General features: G+C 57.0%; 1 protein-coding gene across 2 annotated transcripts; it reads right to left on the bottom strand.

Annotated features, from left to right (window-relative positions):
- Positions 1-1,546: 1,546 nt before the first annotated feature.
- NTRK1 (neurotrophic receptor tyrosine kinase 1) lies at positions 1,547-20,401 on the bottom strand. Of its 2 annotated transcripts, XM_065882569.1 has the most exons (17): positions 20,190-20,401; positions 17,028-17,102; positions 16,681-16,752; positions 14,761-14,829; positions 13,882-14,027; positions 13,490-13,632; positions 11,096-11,228; positions 8,580-8,906; positions 8,121-8,138; positions 7,897-7,949; positions 7,523-7,625; positions 6,870-7,016; positions 6,417-6,547; positions 6,045-6,217; positions 3,537-3,777; positions 3,012-3,170; positions 1,547-1,732 (listed from the first exon to the last, which is right to left on the bottom strand). In XM_065882569.1, exons 1-17 carry the CDS (start codon positions 20,399-20,401, stop codon positions 1,547-1,549), a joined length of 2,388 nt encoding a protein of 795 aa, XP_065738641.1. The 2 variants fall into 2 exon arrangements, with proteins under 2 accessions (XP_065738641.1, XP_065738651.1); XM_065882579.1 differs by lacking the exon at positions 8,121-8,138.
- Positions 20,402-21,891: the final 1,490 nt, after the last annotated feature.

The raw sequence follows: 21,891 nt of genomic DNA, 5'->3' as shown, positions 1-21,891 counted from the left end.
CTTCTCTGTTTGCACTCTCAGCCTGTCTCCACGTCTTTAGGTCCTGCCCCTCTCTGTGTCTGCATTGTCTCTCTCTTTGCACTGTCTCTGGGCTCACCTGTTGGATTTGACCCCCTGACCCTGTCTCTCCCAGCACGTTCCAACCTCCTCTCCTCCCAATCACTTCTGCTTAAGCCCTCCCTCCCGGGGGTGGTGCAGCAGCAGCCCCACCCAGCCCAGGGCATGAGAGGAGGTCCTTTGAACTTGGCCCTCAAGGACCAGAACCCCCATCAATCAGCCCGCAGCCCTGGGTCAGACCTCCATTAGCACTAACCAGCCTGGACAAGAGGCAGACACCATCGGGCTAGGCCTAGGGGTGATAAGACCCAGATTGAATCACCGGGTGGGGAGAGCTGGGCACCCAGGGACATGAGACAGCCACGCCATTAGCCCTGAGGAGCCATGGGGAGCGTGGGTTATTGCAGGAGCTGGGCAGGTGATTGGAAGTGATGGGGCTGAGGGTGGGAGAAAATTGCTCCTCCCCGGCTCCAGGGTGAGGAAGATGGGGGCGGGACCCAGGTCCTGGGGTGGGGGACCTCACCCAGCCTCGGAGCTGACAGAAGCCTCGGGCCAGTGGTGTTCCAAGGGACAGAGGGGAAGGGAGAGCTTACCTCCTCCCTCGGGCAGAATGGAATGGGGAGATGGCTTGGTCCTTAGGAAATAGCCACCTTGCTCAATTCCTGGCCTTCAGGTATGGATCTCAAAGTACTTAGAGCCAAGAAGAGTGACAAAGGGGAAGGAACAAGGGGTCCTGCTTCCCTCAACCATTCCTTTATCCTACTCCTTCCCTGTCCCTGCCACATGTACACACACACACACACACACACACACGTGTGCATGCACGCGCATGTGCGCTCTCATGCACACATGCGCCCACATACGCAAGCTGTCCCCCCCTTTTCTTTCTCAACCTTTTGTTGTATTGTGTGCTTGCTCTGTTCTGGGTGCACCAATACAAGGAACACTCACCCCACCAATGCTTCCATCCTGTCCACCTCCACATCTAACTTCAATCCCTCCTACTGCAGCCTTCCTGAATGAAATACAGAGATAGGCAATTAGGGTCCGAAGGTCCGGGAAGCTTGACCTGAGGCTGGCTCACCGCCAGGCGGACAAGATGACCATGGAACTGGGAGGCAAACCACAACTACGAGGTGGAGGTGACAGCTGCATGCAGTAGGGGTAGGTGGCTGAGGTTAAGCAGAGAGGGGGAGGATCCCAGAGAATCATCCCCCTACCTGAGTCCCGATAACCCCCTCCCAGAACGACATCATCCCAAGAATTGGCAAGAGACACAGCCAAGGGATAATAAATATAATTGCTATCGCGGAACCCTGCCTAGAGAAGCAGGAACATCCTCCGCTCCCAGACCCCACCTGTCCCCTCCCGCATGCTGAGGGTGAGTTAGATGCTTTGAGATCACCCTGGGGCTGCTGGGAGCCATGGGGGTCTCTGAGGGCAGGCTGCAGCATTCCGGCTACTCAGCCCCAGCCCCTGGGCCAGCCTCCTAGCCCAGGACATCCAGGTAGACAGGAGGCGCCTGGGCAAGGGCTTGCAGCCGGGTGTGCACATCCTTGATGCTGTGGCGTTGTTGGGGCTCCCGCTGCCAGCAGCCTCGCATAATGGCATAGACCTCCGGTGGGCAGGCACGCGGTCGCTCCAACTCACGTCCCTGTGTGATGCACTCGATCGCCTGGGGCCACCAGAGGGAGAGAGAAGAGGGCATACTGGGCTGGGGGCAGGAGAGTGAGGCCTGACCCAGCACTACCTCTGCCTCTGCCTCATTGAAGCTCCCAAGGCAGGTCATACGATATGTCTGGGCCTCGTAGCTACTAATAGTCTGAAAGGATGCAGTGAATCCCAAGATTCCTTTCCACTCTGACACTGAGCAGTGGAAGGATTAAAGCTAGAGAGACCCTGGGAGGGCTGGGCTGGGGTAGAACTGTATCCCAAAGGGCTGGAATCAGACCCTAGGAAGACTTGCCAGGTGGGCTAAGGAAGGGGAGGGGCCAAGGCATTTGCCAAATCCATCAGTTTAATGTCGAGGGCTGCATGGAAGAAGGGAAGGGTTCTCCATCTCTCAGCTCCAGAGGGCAAAAAGAAAACAGATCAGGGTTGCAGGTAAAGGCCTTGAAAAGTGGCTGGCTTGCATTTTAAGGTAGAGGGCAACCCCACTTTTTTTCTCTTCTGTAGGTGCCAGTCTGTGGGGACCTAGCTGCTCTTAAAAGACAACTGCAGCAGGAAAGATCGAAGTTAAACTCCAGGAAGGACTGCAAGAGCAGCTAAGGGATCCAAAGAAGGAGAGACTGTGGCAGGGAGATGCTTGAAGGGCCTGGAGTCTCTTCCCACCTTCTTCCCTCCCTCGCCATTAGAGGGCTTGGGTTATGGGCGGCACTAATTCCATTCCTTCTCTCAGTGCTTGAGAAAATTAAAATCTATAACCCTCTCTCCCACGCCACCAGCCTCCAGGGAGCAGACTGCATTAGGAGGAGAAATGGAAACTGACAGCTGCGAGCCAAGGAGGGGGTGGGGGGAGCTGCTCTGGGAGAGGGAACACCTGTGTCCAGCCAGGAGCGCAAGGGGAGGTGTAGGACCGTCCTTCTTACAGTCTAACCTCCAGCCTCCCTGCTGGAGCGTCAGGCCCTCTCGTGCTGTGTTCCTCTTTCCATGCCTCTCCCTTTCACCCTGATGATGCCTACTAGGTCTATAAAATGCAGCTAGGGATGGAGGTCTGGGCTCCATTTATAAGTGCTTTGAGGTCCCCCCAGGAGCCAGTTAGAATAGGAGAAGGAAGAATGTGAGAAAAGAACAGGGTTGGGGTGGAGAGAGCAGTGTCAGCAGGATGCTGGGTGGGTGCCCCGCCTGCCGGCAGTGGGATGAGGGGCAAAAGGGGACAGAATTTCCCGAAAAAGCGACCCGAAGGGGCGGGGAAAGGGTGGCCGGCAGGGAATGACCCATGGAGCGGGGCTGACCTCTGTGTTGGAGAGCTGGTACCAGGGTTGCTTGCCGTAGGTGAAGATCTCCCAGAGCACCACGCCGAAGCTCCACACGTCGCTCTCGGTGGTGAACTTGCGGTAGAGGATGCTCTCAGGTGGCATCCAGCGGATGGGCAGCATGGTGCGGCCTCCCACCTGCCGGCGTGCGGGCGCTGAGTCACCTCCTGCGGGCGCCCACCGCGGACAGCCTCTCCTGACGCATGACGCAGACCCGCCCCCAGTCCCGTCATTAAAAATAAATAGAAGTGGCTCTCCCGCCCAGGGCTAAAAGGGAAAAACCGATGGTGCCCGTTTCCCTCCGTGATAGTGGAGACAGACCCTCCTCCACTGGGGGCCGAGGGGGTAGGAGGAGGGTTAAAAACCAGAGCCAGAGAGTCTCAGACACCACACCGCCTGAGGAAGAGGAGGGCGTGCCCAGCAAGGGCAGGCACTGGAAGGGGACTCGGCATTAGCGTGTCTACAGTTTGGATGCTGTGGGAGGGGTCGGGGTGAAAGACTTACGCGGTAATAGTCGGTGCTGTAGATATCCCTGCTCATGCCGAAATCGCCGATCTTGACCACTAGTCCCTGACCCACCAGACAGTTGCGCGTGGCCAGGTCCCGATGCACGAAGTGCAGACCCGCCAGGTACACCATCCCCGCGGCGACCTGGCTAGCCACGGCCAGCAGCTGCCCCAGGCCCAGAGGCCCTGGAGCCACGTCCTCCCCACCAGCCAACAGCTTGGCATCAGGCCCGTGGGACCTTCGAGAAAGAGTGAGGGAGAAGCATAGGCTGGGAGGAGAGAACCCCCAGGAGCCTGAGAGAAGGGAGCCCAGGGAGCTGGGGGGTGGGGGAAGGGACTCAGGGAATGGAGGAAGGAAAGAACAGGGGAGGCAGCTGTCTGGAGGGACCGGGATGGGGGCCGGCTGGTGTGCCCCACCTCTAGAGCTTCCACTGGTGCCCACACTTTCCACAGTAATGCCTTCCTCTCAGGCAGCCCCCTTGAACTCCAAGCCCACTGGAGCTGCCCACTGGCCCCTACATCTCTTGCCCGGGTACACCTCCTACTCAGCCCTTGCGGAGATGCTCAGCATCTTCCCCCAGGCCTGCCCCTGACTCAGTGAAGGGAACATCCCCCACTCAGGCTGTGAGCCTGAAATCTGGTAGTCCTCGATTCCTGTCTCTCTCACCTTCGCCCTCGGTATCCAGCCTTCCTTCCAAAGGTTTCCAGGATGCCCTCCTCCTCCCCACAGCCATCCCTCTAGACCAGTACCTGATCATTCATCTCCATTCCCCAAATATTCCTTCTTCTGAAGCTGTCTGAGCTGATGGTTTTGTCAGTACTGCCCTTTCCTACTGGCCAACTTTCTCCTCAACAATTTATCTCTTCACTTATTCTGGGTAACATCTCCAATGTGCCAAGCACCTGAGCTACAGTGGAGGGTAGGATGCAGATAAACAGGTTACAGCAGTGCAATGTGGGGAGCACCTGATGGGCACTCAGGGTAGGGATGGAAGAAGTCAGGGAAGGCTTCATGGAAGAAGAGACATCTAAACTGAGACTCAAGCCCTTGGGAAGGGAGGTGGGTAAGCCACTTGAAGGGGTCGGGGACAGGGGTGGGTGAAGGGGCATGGGAAGGAGACCCAGTGTACCAGGCAGAGGTAGAGGCCCAGAGGCGAGTAGAAATAGAAATAGGCCCCTCCTAGGGGAAGTCTTCCAGACTCATCTAGGAGCTTTCATGTTTCCCTCCTTCGGTTTCCCCGTGCTCTCTCCACTAAATAAAGCTGCTTTTCCTCCATCCTGGACCCCAGATGGATCCTGGCTTGCATCCGGTCCCTAGCACAGAGCCCACACCGCATCTGGTGAGTAAGGGGAAGGGTTCCCCTTTGGCCTCCTCTTGACTTGGGTTCCTCTGAGCCAATTCACCTCCACATTTAACCTCAGGTCTGCCCTCACCTCCTTCCCTCTCCACATCCTCCATTGGCTCCTCCCCATGCTCAAGATAAGCTCAAACTCTGGGGTCTCTCCCAGCTGAATTTTGCAGCCTGGCAAAATTCTACATGAACGACCTGACACTCCCAAAGGGATGTTTGGAGACCAAATCACTACCATCAGCTGTACAAACACACTCATCCAGAACCACAGTCCCCCGTTGTCCCTCTTACTGGTAGGGAAACTGAGGTCAGAGAGGAAATCTACTTGGCAAAGTAGGCTCAGCTAATCAGCCACAGTTGATTCCAAACCCTGGCCCTTTCCCTGCCTCACACTGCCCCAACCTCACAGGGGGTCCACCTCATCGGAGTAGGACTCGACGAAGGGAATATGTGGCCATCACAGTCAGGGGTTGAGAGCAGGGCTCTGCCTGGGGTCACATCTCCCTGGACCATTTGTTACCTGTGTGCCCTTGAGCAAGTCACTTAACCTCTGTAAGCCTCATCTGAGAAATGGGTACATTTCTTGAAGTTATTAAAATTATCAGTACAAATTAGTTAACATATCAGAGTTGTTCTGTCCAAAGCCAAAGAAACGAATTTTTGGTAACTTTCTTCAAGTGTAAACTGCCATATATGCTAAAAAACTATGAAAAATAAATATACGTTTATATTATTATACAGACATATATGTATAAGCACAGACAGTCATAATTAGAATGAATTATAAAATATATAGCATAGTGCCTGGAGCGTGGAGAGTGCCTGATAAAGGCCTGTTATTGCTGTTATCGTAGTTACCAAAACTGCCACCTCCTACAGGCCTGGCTTCTGTGCCACACGCAAGTGCACACACACTTTGCAAAGCCCACCCATCCTGAAGATTCAGCTCCTGACTTCTGCTCAGGCAACCTCCCTGACAGTGCCGCTCTGTCCTCCGCACGGACTCTCCTCACATTCACACATTTGCCTCGCGGACAGGGCCTTCCTGCTTCTTCTTGGTGTCCCACCCCCCGCAGTTCAGCGGACAAGCAGGGATGTGCTTGTAGGGAAGGGACGACGGGCCAGGGGCCAGCGCCAGGGCCGGGCCCTCCTACCGGAGGAAGCGGTTGAGGTCACCGTGCCGCATGTACTCAAAGACCATGAGCAGCGGGCGGCCCTCGGTGCAGACGCCAAAGAAGCGCACGATGTGCTGGTGCTGCAGCATGGTGAGCAGCTCGGCCTCCCGCTGGAAGTCCTGCCTGGCGCTCTCAGACACCTCCTTCAGCGCCTGGATGGCAGGGGCGGGGACAGGCCTGGGTGAGGGCCCAGCCTTGACCTCCCCACGTCCAAGGTGACCCATCCACCCACAAGGCGTGAACCGTGCCGGACCCCAGCCTCCCACCCACCAGCCTGAGCACCCCATCCTGGAATGATGGTGCTCTGGGAGGGGGGCCCGGGCCAGCAATATCGCTTGGCCAAGGTCTTACCTTGACGGCCACTAGCATCTTGTCCTGCTCAGGCAGCAGGCTGTGGCACTCAGCTAGGAAGACCTTCCCAAAGGCGCCCTCGCCCAGCTCCCACTTGAGCACGATATCCCGGCGCTTGATGTGATGAACACCTGCGGGGGGCTTGCAGGGTCAGACCAGAGACCCAGTCTTGGGAAGGATGGGACAGGGGCAAGGACAGGACTGTCCAGCAGGGCTGTGCTCTGCACAGGGGGTTCCAGGCAAAGGGGAGGATGGACACTGAAAGTGAGCCTTCACACCTTCACCAAGCCCCACGACATGATGTGGACACGGGTGGCAGCGGGGTGGGAGGGAAGGCTTGTTCAGGCCTGGGGTGGGCAAAGGCAGTGACACACAGGGGCTTCTACACATGCACACACACACGTACAAACACACACACACAGGCTCGCCCGCACCCTTGACCCAGCCCCTCACAGGCATCACTGAAGTACTGTGGGTTCTCGATGATGTGGCCTTGGAGCCCAGAGCTTTTGCCCTCGCTGGGAGACAAGGAGCTGCCACCCAATGTCATGAAATGCAGGGACATGGCCAGTCCATCCTCTGGAGCCAGCACGGTGGGGCCTGGGAGGAGACACAGTAACATGGAGGGGTCACAGCCCAGGCACACACTCTAGCTCCTGTCAGGTTGCAGGGTGCCAGGTGACCCCACCTCATAACTTGCATGGGAGGAACAGAAGAGCTAGGAAGCCAGACAGCAGGCAGGAGGAAGGGGAGGCACTATGGCCATTCTCCGTCTGGCTCCTGTCCAACCCCAGGCCCCGTGGGCCACCAGAGAACTCCCCCACTGCTCCCCCCGCAGAGCCCAGACCTCCCAGACCCACTTAGTGTTTGACTACAATCCAGCCACCAATTAGCAGATGCTACCTCTGAAACTACCCCAGCTCCAGCACCGACACACCCATATTCACAAGCCCCATAGCCTGTCCTCATATACCCCAAACACACACTCTGTAGAACTCCACGTGTGCACAGGCCCTCACACAGCGGACAGAGTGGGGAAGAGCCAGCAGGAAACAAAGCCAGATGGACGGACTGACAGACAGCCATTCTGCAGCCCCCCAACTCACGGTTGATCCCAAACTTGTTCCTCCGTCCACATTTGTTGAGCACAAGAAACGTCGTAGAAAGGAAGAGGCAGGCGAAAACAGCCAGGCCCACGGCCATGGAGACCTGAGGGTGTGGGGTGGTCAGATTTGGGGGTTGTCTGCACTCTCAGAGCTCCCCCATAGCAAACTGTTTCTCCATCCTGCATAGATGCCCAGAGCCAGGCCCGCAGACCTGCCTCCTCCTCCCCTGGGTCACGGCTGTGAAGGGGGCTGATTAAGCTCAGGCCAGACTCTACTGATCTCTGTGCTCTGACCAGAACCGACATGCAGATATGAGCCTCTAGCCCGGCCTCCTGATCTAAAGTCCTGGACGAGCTTCCACTTCCCACACTCACCCCAAAAGGTGTTTCATCCTTCTCCACTGGGTCTCCGGATGTGCTGTTGGTGTCTGTGGGGACACAGGGCAGGAAGGATAGGCTTTGGCACACACGGTGTCTCCTCTACCGACTCCCCACCCTGGCCCCAGCTGACCCCGCAAGGATCGGGTTAACTGTACCCCCTGCCCCAGCCGCAGCTCCAGGGACCAGACAGAACCTGCCCTCCAGCCTGGGCTACTCACCCACTGGCGAGAAGGAGACTGCAGCAGGAGGGAGGAGAGAAAGCGATCAGATGGGGAAAAGAGCAGTGCGTCTGTCCCCTTCCCCCTCTGGGACTCATCCTTTCGTGGGTGGGGCTGGGGTGGGGAGGTGGAGCTGCTGGACCTCAAGGGAGAAGATGCACGTGGCCCTTTTCCAGCTGGGCCAGGGATGCCCTGGTGCGTGGCTCTCTCTTCAGCCAGCCCAAGTGAATGGAAGAGCTCAGGGGTTCAGGACTCCTGGGGTTTGGGGGAGGCAGGGGCAAAGGAGGACAGCGCAGAGCTGGACACCAGAACCCCAGGCTTCTTTCTGTCCAAGACCAGGCACTCCAACTTCTGAGGTCAGGATCACAGCAGGAAGTGGGCCAGGCATCCCTGGACACCTGGATCTGTACCCAGGTGGAACCCAGGGAGAGGGGGCAGGGTTCAGGGTGGCCCTCACACCAGGGATGGGGTCCTCAGGGTTGAACTCGAAAGGGTTGTCCATGAAGGCGGCCATGACGGAGGCGGCGGCCTGGCCCAAGGGGTTGGTAGCCAGCAGCGTGTAGTTGCCGTTGTTGACGTGGGTGGGCTGGTTGAGGCGCAGGCAGCCGTGTCGCACGGTCTCATTGGCTGCCAGCTCCAGGAACTCGGTGAAGATGAAGCTGGTCTCGTTGAGCACAGAGCCATTGAAGAGCCAGCGCAGAGAGGGCGTGGGCTGCCCGTCCACCGAGAAGGGGATGCACCAGTGGTGCTGCTCCACGGCCGGCTGCAGGTGCACACTGGCGGGGACTGTGGGCCAGAGAGGGGGACAGACAGAGTCCGGGAGCAGCTGCGGGCCTGACCAATCCTAGGTGGGGCTGGGAGTGGACAGCTGGAAATCAGGGGGTAGGCCTAAGAGAAACTGGTCAGCAGGCCCTAAGAGATTCATAAGGAGAGACGTTTTGGAGAAAGCTGGCAGTAAATCTGAAATAAATCAGGCAGCAGGTACATAAAACTCAGGCTTAAAGTACTTAAGTGGTGGGTTTAAAGAAAATAAGTAACAGTCGTAGAGAAGTAGGGTACCAGCTTATGGAAATTAGACATGGAGTCTTTTGGATGAGGGATCCAGAAAAATTAAGTGTAATCAAGCCTAAGAAGATCGGGAAGGGGGCCTAAACATCAAACAAACAAAACAAAACAAAACAAAAAAATATATATATATATACAGTTTAAAAACTTTTTGAAAAAAGATATAGGTTTGAAATAGACCCAACCTGAAAGAAACAAAAGCCCCTCAATAATAGGAAAAAAAATATATATATATACATACATACACACACACAATTGATACTGGAATTCCAGCCAGCACTCATGCAATGGAGTACTACTCAGCAGTGAACTGAATGAACTAATAGTTACTCCCATTAACGTGGACGAATCTTACACAAATAATGTTGAGGGACCTCCCTGGTGGTCCAGTGGTAAAGAATCTGCCTTACAATGCAGGCGACGCAGGTTCAATCCCTGCTCAGGGAGCTAAGATTCCACATGCTGCGGGGCAACTAAGCCCATGCGCCACAACTACTGAGCTCGCGTACCTCAACAAGAGGGCCCGCGTTCCATAAACTACAGAGCCCAAGCGCTCTGGAGCCTGCGCGTCACAACTAGTGAGAGAAAACCCGCACATGTCAACGAAAGATCCCTCATGCCTCAACAAAGATCCCGTTAAGATCCCGCAACTAAGACCCGACACAGCCAAAAATAAATAAAATAAATAATAAATACATCTTAAAAAATAATAACGTTGAGCAGAAGAAACTAGACACAAAATACTACGAGGTATGATTCCATTTATATAATGTACAAGAACAGACAAAACTCCACCATATTGATAGGGAAGCATACGTGTGTAAAATTCTTTTTGAAAGCAAGGAAATGATTATCACAAAAGTCAGGATGGGGTGGAGGAGAAGGATGGGGTTCTGAATGGGGAGAGGAAGAGAGTGTCTTCTGAACTGCTGGTGAGAATAATTACTGTTTAAGGTGTATATGTTTTATGTACATATCTATGTATGTTATGTTTCACAAGAAGAAAAATGTACATAACATAGAAGATTTTAAATAATTTGTGGCAGACCTAGGGAAATTAGGCAGTAAGCCTAAAGGGGAACTTAGATGGGGAATTTCTTCTTTTAAAACTAGGATGTAGGGCTTCCCTGGTGGCGCAGTGGTTGAGAGTCCACCTGCCGATGCAGGGGTCACGGGTTAGTGCCCCGGTCCGGGAAGATCCCACATGCCACGGAGCGGCGGGGCCCATGAGCCATGGCTGCTGAGCCTGCGTGTCCGGAGCCTGTGCTCCACAACGGGAGAGGCCACAACAGTGAGAGGCCCGTGTACCGCAAAAAAAAAAAAAAAAAACTAGGATGTAGGGACTTCCCTGGTGGTCCAGTGGTTAAGAATCCCCCTTCCAATGCAGAGGTCGCGGGTTCGATCGAACTAAGATCCCCGCATGCCGAGGGGCAACTAAGCCCGGGCCACAACTAGAGAGAAGCCAGCACGCTGCAATGAAGAGCCCGCCCACCGCAATGAAAGATCCCGCGTGCCACAACTAAGGCCCAACGCAGCCATAAATAATTAATTAATTAATTAATTAAAAATTAAAAAAATAAAACTAGGATGTAGGGCAAAAGTTCTAAGGAGGAACGGGCATGAAGAAATAGAGCAGAGCAGTGAGAACGGGCAGGCAGCTGGTGTTGAGGGCTTCAGGTAGCAAGACTTGGGCAGGGGCCAAAAAGAAATCCATCTCCATCCCTCTGGCCTTGACGAGCCCCCAGGACTTCCCTCAAAGGATCAGGTTTTCATGGGAATCTGGAAACAGCTGGGAGGGAGCAGCTGTGGACACACACATCCCACCCCTTTCCTGCAGCCCCCCACGCTCACATCCTCTTTTCAGGGAAGAAGGAATGGGGGTGGGCGCAGGGGCAGTCATTGGGACTCACAGGAGACGTTGACCTGGACAGAGACTTCAGCCCGGCCCACGTCATTCTCCGCCCAGCACGTCACGTTCTTCCTATTGAGGTCACTGGTGACATTGGCCAGGGTCAGTCCCAAGGATGGCAGACTCCCAGATTGCTGGGTCAGAGAAGAAAGGGGAAAATCAAGAAAAGCTTCAGCTAGCTTGGGATTGGAGGCAGGGTGGCTGGAGCTGATGTCTTTGCGGAGCCCCTCTGGGCCAGATGGAAAAGGGAGGAAGGCCGGGAGGGAGGGGAAGGAAGAAGGTGTGGGAGAGAATATAGCAGAGAATGGCCCTCCTTTAGAGCTTGTTTGCAGAGTCTCCTGGATCATTTGTTTAATGATCTGAAAACTCTAGAACACAACCAATAACCTCAAGATAGGCACAAAGTACCCCAAGCCATAAAACCACCCATCTAAACAGATGTCACAAATCCCAAGTACTACACATGCACAACTAATTGGAAAACCAGCTAGGACCTCACCACCTACTCATTCTTGTTTTACACATAGTTCTAAGAAACTTAGTCTCGGCCCAAGGAAGATCAGAAACAAAGAGATGGTGCTGGTAACAGGGCAGCACTTAGAAGCAACGGTAGAATCATGGTGACTACCTTTGGCAGATGGAAAAAGAGAGTGAAGTTAGAGAGAAGCTAAGTGACTTGGTTCTGAATCACCATCAAAAGACTGAATCCGATTCAGATTCTCTTCCTAAGACACCATGGACGTTATATGGCCTTAAGACAATTCTTAATCCTGCTGAACCAAGATTTTCTTATTTTGTAAGCTGAAGAGGTAAACAAAATGATCTTTTGACATTTTAGAAAGCTATTTTCATAAAATGATGAAAATAGATGAAGCGGTGGACAAATCTGATTTACCTGGAAATTTTGTATATGTGGAATCCCTTGAGTAAATACCACGAAAGGTGAAGTTTCTCTGGGCTTCCACTGGAATATGTGAGCTCAAAGATTCCAGAGGAGCTCTGCAGCCTCTTATGCAAGGGCTGGGTTCCAGCCACCCCAAAGGGAAGCCCTGCCCTTAGCTTCTCTCAGCTGTCCCATCTCCTCCAAGTCACCCTGGGGTACGGGGTCCCGTGAACTCTTCCCTTGGAGCTGCTCTGCCACCCTTCACACTCCTGAGAGGGACCAGCCTCCCCTCCCCTCCATTTAACCCAGTTAGGCTGTGGCTTTTCTATAGGAAGTCTCCAGAAAACAGAAGTGGTAGCAAACATGTAAAGCTCCCAAAGAGAAAAGCAAAAACCTGCAACTTCCCAAAACAGCTTATCAAAGGTCTCTCCACAGATGGTCATGCCCAGCCTCTTGCTCCTGTCTTGTCCCCTTTTCCATTACTCACTCTCAGTGGCTTTGATCTCTAGGAGAGGAGGAACCACTCAGTGGCTTGTGATTCCTCCTTCAATATTGTTCCAGGGGCAACCAGCAATTCTGGGGTTGACTCCACTCCCAAAGCGAGGGCCTCCAAACTGAACACCACACCCCTGCTTTCACTGACCCAGCTCCTTCCAGGGACTGGACCCTCTGTGTCCACCCATGAGGGGCCAGCTTTCTGGGTGGGCACAGCCCAACGTCGGCCCCTGCTGACCTTGTCCATGAGGCCTCCTGAGTCAACTACAGCTACTCTCAGTTGCCTGTCGCCAGCCTGAGGACAAAGGGCAAGACCTGGGAAGATGCCCAAAGACCGATCTGGATAAGAGGCCAGAGAGTGCCCAGAGGCAGGCAGGACATCAGAAGGCCATCATGTCTACCTCCTCAGCTGACAGATAAGAAAACCAAAATGCAGGCAGACTGAGGGATTTTTCCAAAAGTCACTCCAAGAATTAATTAGTGAGAGAGCTGGAACCAGACCTGTGCCTCCTTTATTAATATGCTCATCACACATTCAAGAGGATGTTCCTTCCAGAATCTCTAGAAAACGACCAAAAGGCCCCCAAGAACTGGCCTGGGTGCAGGACCGCAAATATTGTGCCCTGTCCCTGGTTCTCAGTTTCCTTATCTAGAAAGGAGGTGGATGGGAGAGTTGGTCTGTTGGGTTCCCCGGCTCAGCTCCAATATGTGAGGGCTCTGTGACCCTCTCTCTTGTGGCCAGCACCGTGATCCCAGAGTGGGGACCTAAGTTTTGGAGGATCGGTGGAGCCTGGGGTCCTTGCTGGGCCGGGGCCTGGCCTGAGGGCATGTGCATGCCTGCGGCTGCCCAGCAGCACAAGCCTTAGTCCCAGGGGTCTAAACCATCTCTGTCCATCCCTCATCCTTTATGTGCTTCTTATTTGTTGTCTCTCTTTCCCTGTCTTTGTCTCCTGTGATCTGTGCAGGCCTCGAATCAGGAGGGGGGCATGGGGGCACGGGCGGTGGAGGGCTTCTCACCATCACCGTGGCTGACTCCTCCAGCTCCGTGAAGATCCAGCCAGCCTGCTCCAGGCCCTGCCCCTCCACCTGGCACTGCAGCAACACGTCGTCTCCCACGTCCACGGAGGCATTGGGCATCTGGACCTTCAGCGTGGGTACACCTGGTGGCCCAGGATGCCCGAGGGGCGTTAGAGCTGGGAGCTGCCTCTGAGCCCCGCCCAAGGGCGGGGCTCCTTCTCCCACCCTCCTCAGAGACCCTGCCCCTGCCCCCCAACCTTCAGTTTCCCCCAGCTCTTGCCAATGCCCGTTTCCCAGTCCCTCTTCAGGGCTCACCCCCTGAGCCCTGCCCAGTGCCCTCTCCCCAAGCATGGTGCTCTTTCCCAGCCCCTCACACCACCTCCAGCACGTACCGCAGCTGGTGTTGGACATGAGGGCAAGGGGCCCCTGCCCGGGACACTGCAGCTTCTGTTCCCGCACTCCGCCCAGCCCCTCCTCCTCCCAGCGCTGCAGCCAGAGCAGGGCACAGGTACAGTGCAGGGGGTTCCCCAACAGGACTCTGGTGGGTGTGGGGGACACCAAGAGAGTCAGGGGAAGGGCAGATGTGAAGGAGTACTACAGCAAGAGGGAATGCAGTTAGACAGCAGGGTGGACTGTCTAGAGGTGAAGGAGTGGGGACACGGGAGAAGTTCCTCTCATGGACCCCCCTATAGAATAGAATGCCGAAAGTCTAAGATAGCCAGCTGTGGGCTACGTGGAATTCCCTCACCTGGGCTCCCCAGGGTGACAAGCCAGGTGAGGTCTCCAAGTAGGGTGACAAGGAGAGAAGGGCACAGCCTTCCGGGGTGACCCAGAGGTCTTAGGCGCCCACCAAACAAACATGGACCACTGCCATCCCACCCATCCCACGAACACTGTGGGAGGATGTGCCGGTGTGCACAGGCCCCGAGAACCATGCCAGCCCCCAGCCCCCCAACCACACACGCAATCAGTTGTCCAGGCCAGCTCTCCACCCCCCACCCCAAATGTGCCCAGGGCAATCACCACCTCAATGGGTGGGCCTGCAGCTTCTGCTTCGATGGGGGGGGTTCACAAGCATGCATATGGACAGCCAAACACGCGGCCCCAGAGAGTACACCCCACCCCCAAAGTTCCACACAGACACAGCGACACATACCGTCACACAGAGGTTCAAGTGCCCAAGGGCACACGTGCACACACACACACACACACACACACACACACACACAGACACACTTGCCGCTCTTGACCCTGGAAGTCCCCACACTCACAGTTCCTGTAGGGAGAGGCCCTGGACGGTTTTCCAGGAGAGAGACTCCAGAGCATTGAAGGACAGATCCCTGCGGGAGTTGAGACAGAGCAGACAGACCCTGTGAGCGAGCGACCTCGCTCTGACCCAGTGTGAGGGAGGGGAGGAGCCAGGAGGAAGCTGACATCTGGCTCCCCCAACCCCAGCCCTGGCAACTACAACTAGCCCGCAAGTCACTGGAGAGGGGGGACCGGTTGGGCTCTCTGAGTCCCGCTCTTCTCCCTGGGACAACAAGGGTTAACCACACTGAACCCCCTCCCCAGACCCCAGGGAAGCGGGGTGGTCTGAGGGAACAGCCGCTACCCCTCCCCAAGCCTTGGCCCCAGCTGGCAAAGTGCTGAGGCCCCAGCTGGGGGCAGGGGCTCCATCTGTGCTGCCTGTCCACAGAGCCCAGGACGGGGCCAGAGGAGGAGGGGGATCACGGGGCCTCCACACTCCCTTGCCGCCTGCCGGACGCAGTGGTGAGGATCTCACAGTCCTTCCCCGGCTTCCCTCCCCACTCCTCCTTCCTTCCCCTCCTCAGGGACTAAGGAAAGCTGGCTGCAAGGGACCCCAGGCCCCCAGCCCCCTAGCTGTAGAGATAGAGAAAGGGAGTTGGGTGAGGGGCCAGCTCCAGGACTCTACACCCTGCACCAGGCTGCCACTCCGGGGACCCTCTGCCTCTGCGGGGTCTGCCCTGACCCCTCCCCTTGCCTAGCTGTCTTTCAGTTTGTGGAGGCTGAGATGGAGGGTAGCCGCCACAGGGGGATCACAAAGACTACCCGCTTCAGCGCCAGACAGAGCTGAGTGTGCCTCTGTCCTGCCACTTACAGCTGCGTGACCTCAGCCCAGAAACTGAACACGTCTGATTCTCAGAATTCTCATCTATAAAATGGAGATGACACTACCTTTCTCACCAGGTTGATTGTGAAGATTCACTGACCTAAGTATCGTGAGGTGTCACTGAGTACGCTTTTTTTTTTTTTTTTACGGTACGCGGGCCTCTCACTGTTGTGGCCTCTCCTGTTGCAGAGCACAGGCTCCGGACGCGGAGGCTCAGCGGCCATGGCTCACGGGCCCAGCCGCTCCGCGGCGTGTGGGATCTTCCCGGACCGGGTCACGAACCCGCGTCCCCTGCATCGGCAGGCGGACTCTCAACCACCGCGCCACCAGGGAAGCCCAAGTACACATTTTTAACTGAAGCCCTAGTACACAGTCAGTGAGGGTAACATCACCTCATTTTGTCGTCGTTGTTGCTAAATCACGGACACACAGAGAGTTTAGAGTACCCAGCACAACTCTGAATGGCAGGCTCCCACCACACTTCCTGTCTCTCCACCTGCCAGTGGTGAGAGGAGGAGCTGAACTCCTACCCTCAGAGGGGCTGCCAGGGACTCCAAGGGTCTCTCCTTTGGAGGTGTCTCCTGCCCACCCCTGCCCCTCCCTCTCCTCTACGGAAGGGGTGGCTGTGACTCCCAGGGGAGTACACCGAGTGGTAGATCTGATCCCGCAGCTCCCAGGCTATCCCAGGGGCCAGGGAGCATGTGGGAGATAGAGTCCCGGCCAGAACCCGGGGCCCTGTTCCCGATCCTTGCTCCCTTTGGACCGGTGTGTATCTGAGCCCTGGGAAGAAAACTGAGGCAGGCACCTATGAGAAGTGTCCCTGTAGCATGAAGCATGGAAGTGTGACAGCAAGAAGGACCTTCCAGCTGGCAGGGGTGGGAGCTGAGGCCACCGCCATCCGTGAAGTGGATGAGAAGAAGGCCCCAGAAGAACGGGCGGAACGACTTCCCTGACCAGGCTGGGGCCTTCCTCAGAACAGTTCCCTGGGGAGGGCCAAGCCCATTAGCCACCCAAGCCTAGGTGTCTTCTCACCCCCCTCTGCCCAGCCCTGGCCACTCACAGGCGACGGAGACGAGGAGTGAAATGGAAGGCATCTGGCGCCACGAAACGGAGACCACTCTTCACGATGGTGCTGGGGAGGGTGCAGCAGGATCAACACCGAGGGTCGTAGCCCCCCTGGGTCACACTCTCTGCCCATGCCAGCCCTCCGGTCCCCCGTGCTGAGCCCTGGACCCCTCCCCACCCTCCTCAAAGCTTTCTCAGCCACCCTGGACCCCTGAGACCACTGAGCTCACTGAGCGGCCAGCCCCTCCGTCCTGAGCCTCTCAGGTCCTCCCCCGCCCCTCCCAGGCCCCTTGAGCCCTCCCTGACCCTCTGGTCCCCCAGGCCCTGTGTGGAGCCCCTCACAGGTTTCTCAGCTCCCCCAGGCCCCTCAGGTCACTGAGCTTCAGCTGCCACAGATGCGGCTGGTTCTCGATGTAGCTGTGGGGAGAGGGGATGGGAGTCACAGGGGCCCAGGCCCACACTCGAGTTCCCACACCCACCCACCTCCCTCCCTCCCAGTCACATGCGTGTGTGCACACATGCACCCAGTCACACAGAAACCTGTTTACACGCGGACACGTGCACAGGCATGCCCACACACGTGCAGCCTCGTATGCATGGAGACCCACCACCTCACACAGCCACACCGTCCCGTGCATGCATCCTCACACCGCCACACGTGCACACTCGCATGCACACACACAGATGTGTACACATACGCATGGAGACACATCTCCTCACACACGTCCACACATGCATGCATGAACCCACAGGCGTGCCCGTGTGCATGTTCACGCTGTCCCACGGGGACAAACATCGCTGCATAGCTCTCATGCGCGCACACACGTGAGAACGTTCTGCTTTTAAACACAGAGCCCTGCGCACGCTCAGCAATAGGGGGTCACGCTGAAACGCTTGCTTCCACAAAGGGCCCGCGCCCCTCCCTGCCACTGCCCCACCCAGCACAAAGGAAGCCCTGTGGCCATGTAAATATGCGCTCCCGAACACACCGCTCAGGGGCCACCGTCTGGGCTCACCCATACTGCTGTGCACGCGTACAGGGGCAGACACACACACACACACACCCCCCACCCGCTCCCCCTCAAAGCTGGTCCCTCCCCACACTCAAGAAGCAACCCCTCCATCGCCCCCGCCATCTTTCAGCAAAGTGAGTGACAGGCATAGAGGCTGTCAGTCAGGGACCCCTTGAGCCCCTCCCTGCCCCGGGAGGGACCCAGGGAAGAGGAGAGGGGCAATGAGAGGACGGAGTCAGAGTTGGGGACAGTGGAGAGGCAACGAGTGGCTGTGTTTCACAGTGAGAGGGCAATGGGAAGGCTGAGGGTGGGGAGCAGGGTGCAGAAAAACAAAGAGCGAAACGGGGACACCTAGGAGGAAGGGACCGACAGGAGGAGACAGGCAGCGAGACAGAGACAGAGACATACAAGGAGAGAGACAGATGAGAAAATGGAGACAGAGGGACAGATAGATAAGCACAGAGAGCCAGAGAAAGCAAGATGGGAAGAGAAAGACAGAAGTAAAAGCAGGCGTGCAGGGCTGGGGGATTTCTGACACTGCAGGCCCTGTCCAGCTTCTGGATCTAGCACGCCAGGGAGTTCCTGAGAAGTCAGCTGCCCTGCAGCGGCACGTCAGGCCTGCCCCCACCACACACACAGGGGCCCCTGACTCACTGTCTGTTCTCAGAACTCTCCCCCTCTACCCTGTACTTTCCTCAATTGTGGGAACCAGGACCAGCCTGAATGACCCCTCCCCGCCAGCCCTTCCCAGACTTGGCCCCTGCAGGACAGCCAGGCATCAGGTCCTCAGTCCCCTGAGGTCTAGGGAGTAAAACTCCAGTGACTCTGAGAGAGAGTAGGTCCCTGTCCTGCCAACCCCCCACCAGCCCCTGCCCAAAGGACCTAGAGCTATAGGGAGCCCGGGAGGGGGTGAGAACGTAGTGTGGCCGGGTGTGTGCAAACTGTCAGGCAGCGTGCTCAAAGCTGCCTCATTCGTTTGGATTCATAATCAATCTGTCTATTCGAGTCCATTATCTCCTCCTTAGCTCTGCGGGTGAGGGAGGAGGAGGGGACCTTGCAGGCGGAGGCAGGGGTTAGACGGTCCCCCCCACCCAGAGGGACAGCTCAGCTCACCACCCTGCATGCCTCCCACCCCCCCCAGCCCCAACCTGTCCACACTTCCACCCCCTCCCCCAGCTGTACCTACTAGGGGCTTGGAAGGGAATCAGGAAAAGAGAGCGCTGATGGGGAACATTCAGGAGCCTGGGCCCTGCTTTGAAGGCCCAGAGTGATGAATGGACGGGACTGGGGGTGGCAGTCTGGACCTCAGGCCCCCTCCCATCATGCAGAAACCTAGGTCCAGACCAAGACAAGGCCATCTTGCCTCCTCATCTCCCTAGGGCCATTAGGGAGAGAGATCAAGTACCTTCCTGTTAATTACCACAAGATACCCAAGTAACTCAGTGCCAATTATCGCAGGCTGCTCAAGTCACTTCCAGACATCGATGGCCCCTGCCTCAGATACCTTCCAGCCTGTCATACCTGAGGCCAGGGCTCCTTGCCCATTCGCTAACCCCAGGCCACAGGAGGAGAATATTCTAGCAGTTCCTTTCTTCTTCTAGAAGTCTTGCTGGCCCCGCCAGCCACATAGAATACTCAAGTATTTTCCAGCCACCACCATGCGATGCTTGAGTACCTCTAGGCCAGTAAGTACAGAATACTCCCATAGGTTTCACCCACTGCTAAAAAGTACTTGAGTATTTTGTAACCAATTACTGCAGGATGTCAGAGTACTGCAATTGCTGGAGATTCCTCTTAGTTTCCGGTCCCGAAGGGAGGAGAGTCTCTCAGCAAGGTCCCTGACTCCCTGCCCAAAGTAGGGAGACAAGGGTGGTGAGGGAGATGGGGTGGGGAGAGGGCAGCCAGGTGGGGCTCTCATTTCCCACATCCAAATCAAGAGGTGGTGTGGACAAGAGATGGTGGAAGTGGGAAGAAGAGAGCTCAACCACCAAGCTATGGCTCCTCAGCGCCTCCCACCTATTCCAGTTGAATTCCCAATTCCAGAGAGAATTGGTGTTGCCTGGTCATGACTAGGAAAGGGGAGGGGGCTGATTTCTCCCTGGAAAAGGAAAAAAATGGTGAGGATGCCAAACTGGTGGGGGGTGATGTCTCTGCGGATAACCAGCCCCTGCATAGGGCAGAGGGTGGACTCCTGGCTGAGCTCCAGAAAGCGGTTTCTAGAAGGCTGGGCTCTCTCAGGTCTGGTCCACAGAGAGCCCCCTTTCCTCTCCTCGAAGCTGGCACCGCAGCTGCCCTGAGCCCAACTTCCAGGCAGTAACTGCGGAGGCTGCCAGGGCAGCGGAGGAAAGCCGAGGCACAGCTGCGGGCTGCACGGTATCAGCCTCCCGCCGCGCCCGCCCCTCCTGATCCAGCAAGCAAGCGGCAAGCCAGTGCCCACGGGGCACTGCTATGCCCGCCTGTCCCTGCGCCCCCTCGCCCGTCAGACACTCACAGCTCCGTCAGGTTCTCGGCGCCTGGCAGGTGGCGGAGGCTATCCAGGGCCCCAGGCCGGGTGCAGAGCAGCCCCGAAGGGCCGTGGGGGCAGCAGACATCGGGGCAGGGTGCAGCGCCCGCAGATGCCAGCATCAGCCAGGCCAGCAGGCTGCCCGGCCCCGTAGCCCGGCGGTGCCCGCTGAGTTGCCCGCGCCGTCCGCCTCGCAGCATCGCGGCGGCGCCCGCCTCGCCCCGGCCGGGCAGCCGTCTGTGCGCTTCCAGCAGCGGCTGCCTGGCTTCCCGCGACATGTGCGCTGGGCAGTGTTAAAGACCCAGCCGCCAGGAAAGGGCGGAGCCAGCGGCCCCCGCCCGGCCTCGCTCCGCCCCCTCTGACTCCAACCCCTCCCCCTCCTATTCTAAGTCCCCAACTCTGCCCCCCACCCTGGCAGCCTACTCCCCCAAGATACCCCCAGCTCCAGGAGACGCGGAAGGGCAGCCGCAGAACTCCTCGGAGGTGTCTGCTGGAAGTAGGGGAACTGGGAAGTTAATACATTATTTCTCCCAGCCTAAAGAAGCTGTATTTAGGTGGGAGGGGAGATGACTGAGCTTAGGGAAAGCTTGCTGTCCAGGTCATCCTAGCCAGCCCCCGGCCTCAGATCTCACTCCGCACGGGGCGCGTGCCTGAGGGACTGTGCACGTCACTTGGGATAAATTAGGTGAAACACTCTCTAAAGCCTAGAAATAAATGGGAAGGGATCCCCAAATGACCAAACGCAGGACCTGGGGAAGGAAAACAAAAGAGACAGAAAGGGAAGGTGTCGCCCCCAAACAGCAGGCGAATGGAGACCCGGGAGCCGAGACGCCGATTTCCAGGAGAGGCCACAGGGTGGCGCTGGAAGCCCGCGCGCAAAGGTGTGAGCTCCTCCGAGGTTGGGTGGGTGGGGGCGCAGTCTGCAGCCCCCACTGCGCGGCGCCTGGTGACCCAGCGTCAGCCACTGACCCGGGCCAGCCGGCACTGGCCCCCAGGCTGGGCAGAGCCAAGCTAGGCTGGGCTGGCATCGATCGCCGTTCTGACAAGAGCATCGATTTCTGCGCGGAGAAATTAATAGCTCTCTTAGCTCCTCGGACGCGGGAGCCGCCCGCGGGCGGAGCTGGGGACCCGTCGGTCCAAGGAAGCCGCGAACCCGGAAAGCCCCGGGTCCCCAGCAGCAGTCAGAGGGCAGGTCCCAGCCCCTTCACCCTGCGGGCCTCAAGCCGGGGAAAGGGGAAGGAAGAGGGGTTCTGGAGGAGGGACTTTTGGAGAAGGGTAGGGCAGAGAAGGGCCCAAGGAACCCGCAAAGGAAGCCCTCCGAGAGGAGTTTTCTCCACCAGGGACCCAGCACAGACTGTCCCCCAATTTCCCGAGACAGAGACAGACCGACCGACCAAGTAGTCTCAATTCAGGAAGGTGACCAGACAGAAGCGGGGCCCCACGGGGTCATTGCCCTCTCCACGAGGATTTTGGTTGGAACTAAGGGACTTAACTAGGACAGAGCCTTGCGCCCGAAAGCAGAAGTGCCAGGCTCCTAAGGAGGTTGCCAGGGGCTCAAAGAGGCGAAGGACTTGACTATTCCGGAGACAGGTCGCACTCCCGCCGGGTTTCAAGCTCACCGGGTCGCTGCTGCCAGCAGTTACCCCGCAGGTGTCAAGGCAGCAGGTGGGCGAACTTAGAACCGCCCCTC

Source organism: Phocoena phocoena, chromosome 1 (assembly GCF_963924675.1).
Source record: "Phocoena phocoena chromosome 1, mPhoPho1.1, whole genome shotgun sequence".
NCBI lineage: Eukaryota > Metazoa > Chordata > Mammalia > Artiodactyla > Phocoenidae > Phocoena > Phocoena phocoena.
Note: the sequence above shows the minus strand (reverse complement) of the source record. Positions and strands in the feature narration are given on the sequence as shown.

What these genes read in the sequence shown, in the direction of transcription:
- NTRK1 (XM_065882569.1), bottom strand. Translation starts at nt 20,401, where the DNA reads ATGCTGCGAGGCGGACGGCGCGGGCAACTCAGCGGGCACCGCCGGGCT. An exon ending in AGGATGAAACACCTTTTGGG is followed by an intron (nt 7,626 to 7,896) that starts GTGAGTGTGGGA and finishes CCACACCCTCAG; the next exon opens with GTCTCCATGGCCGTGGGCCT. An exon ending in GACCTCAACCGCTTCCTCCG is followed by an intron (nt 3,778 to 6,044) that starts GTAGGAGGGCCC and finishes TCTTTCTCGAAG; the next exon opens with GTCCCACGGGCCTGATGCCA.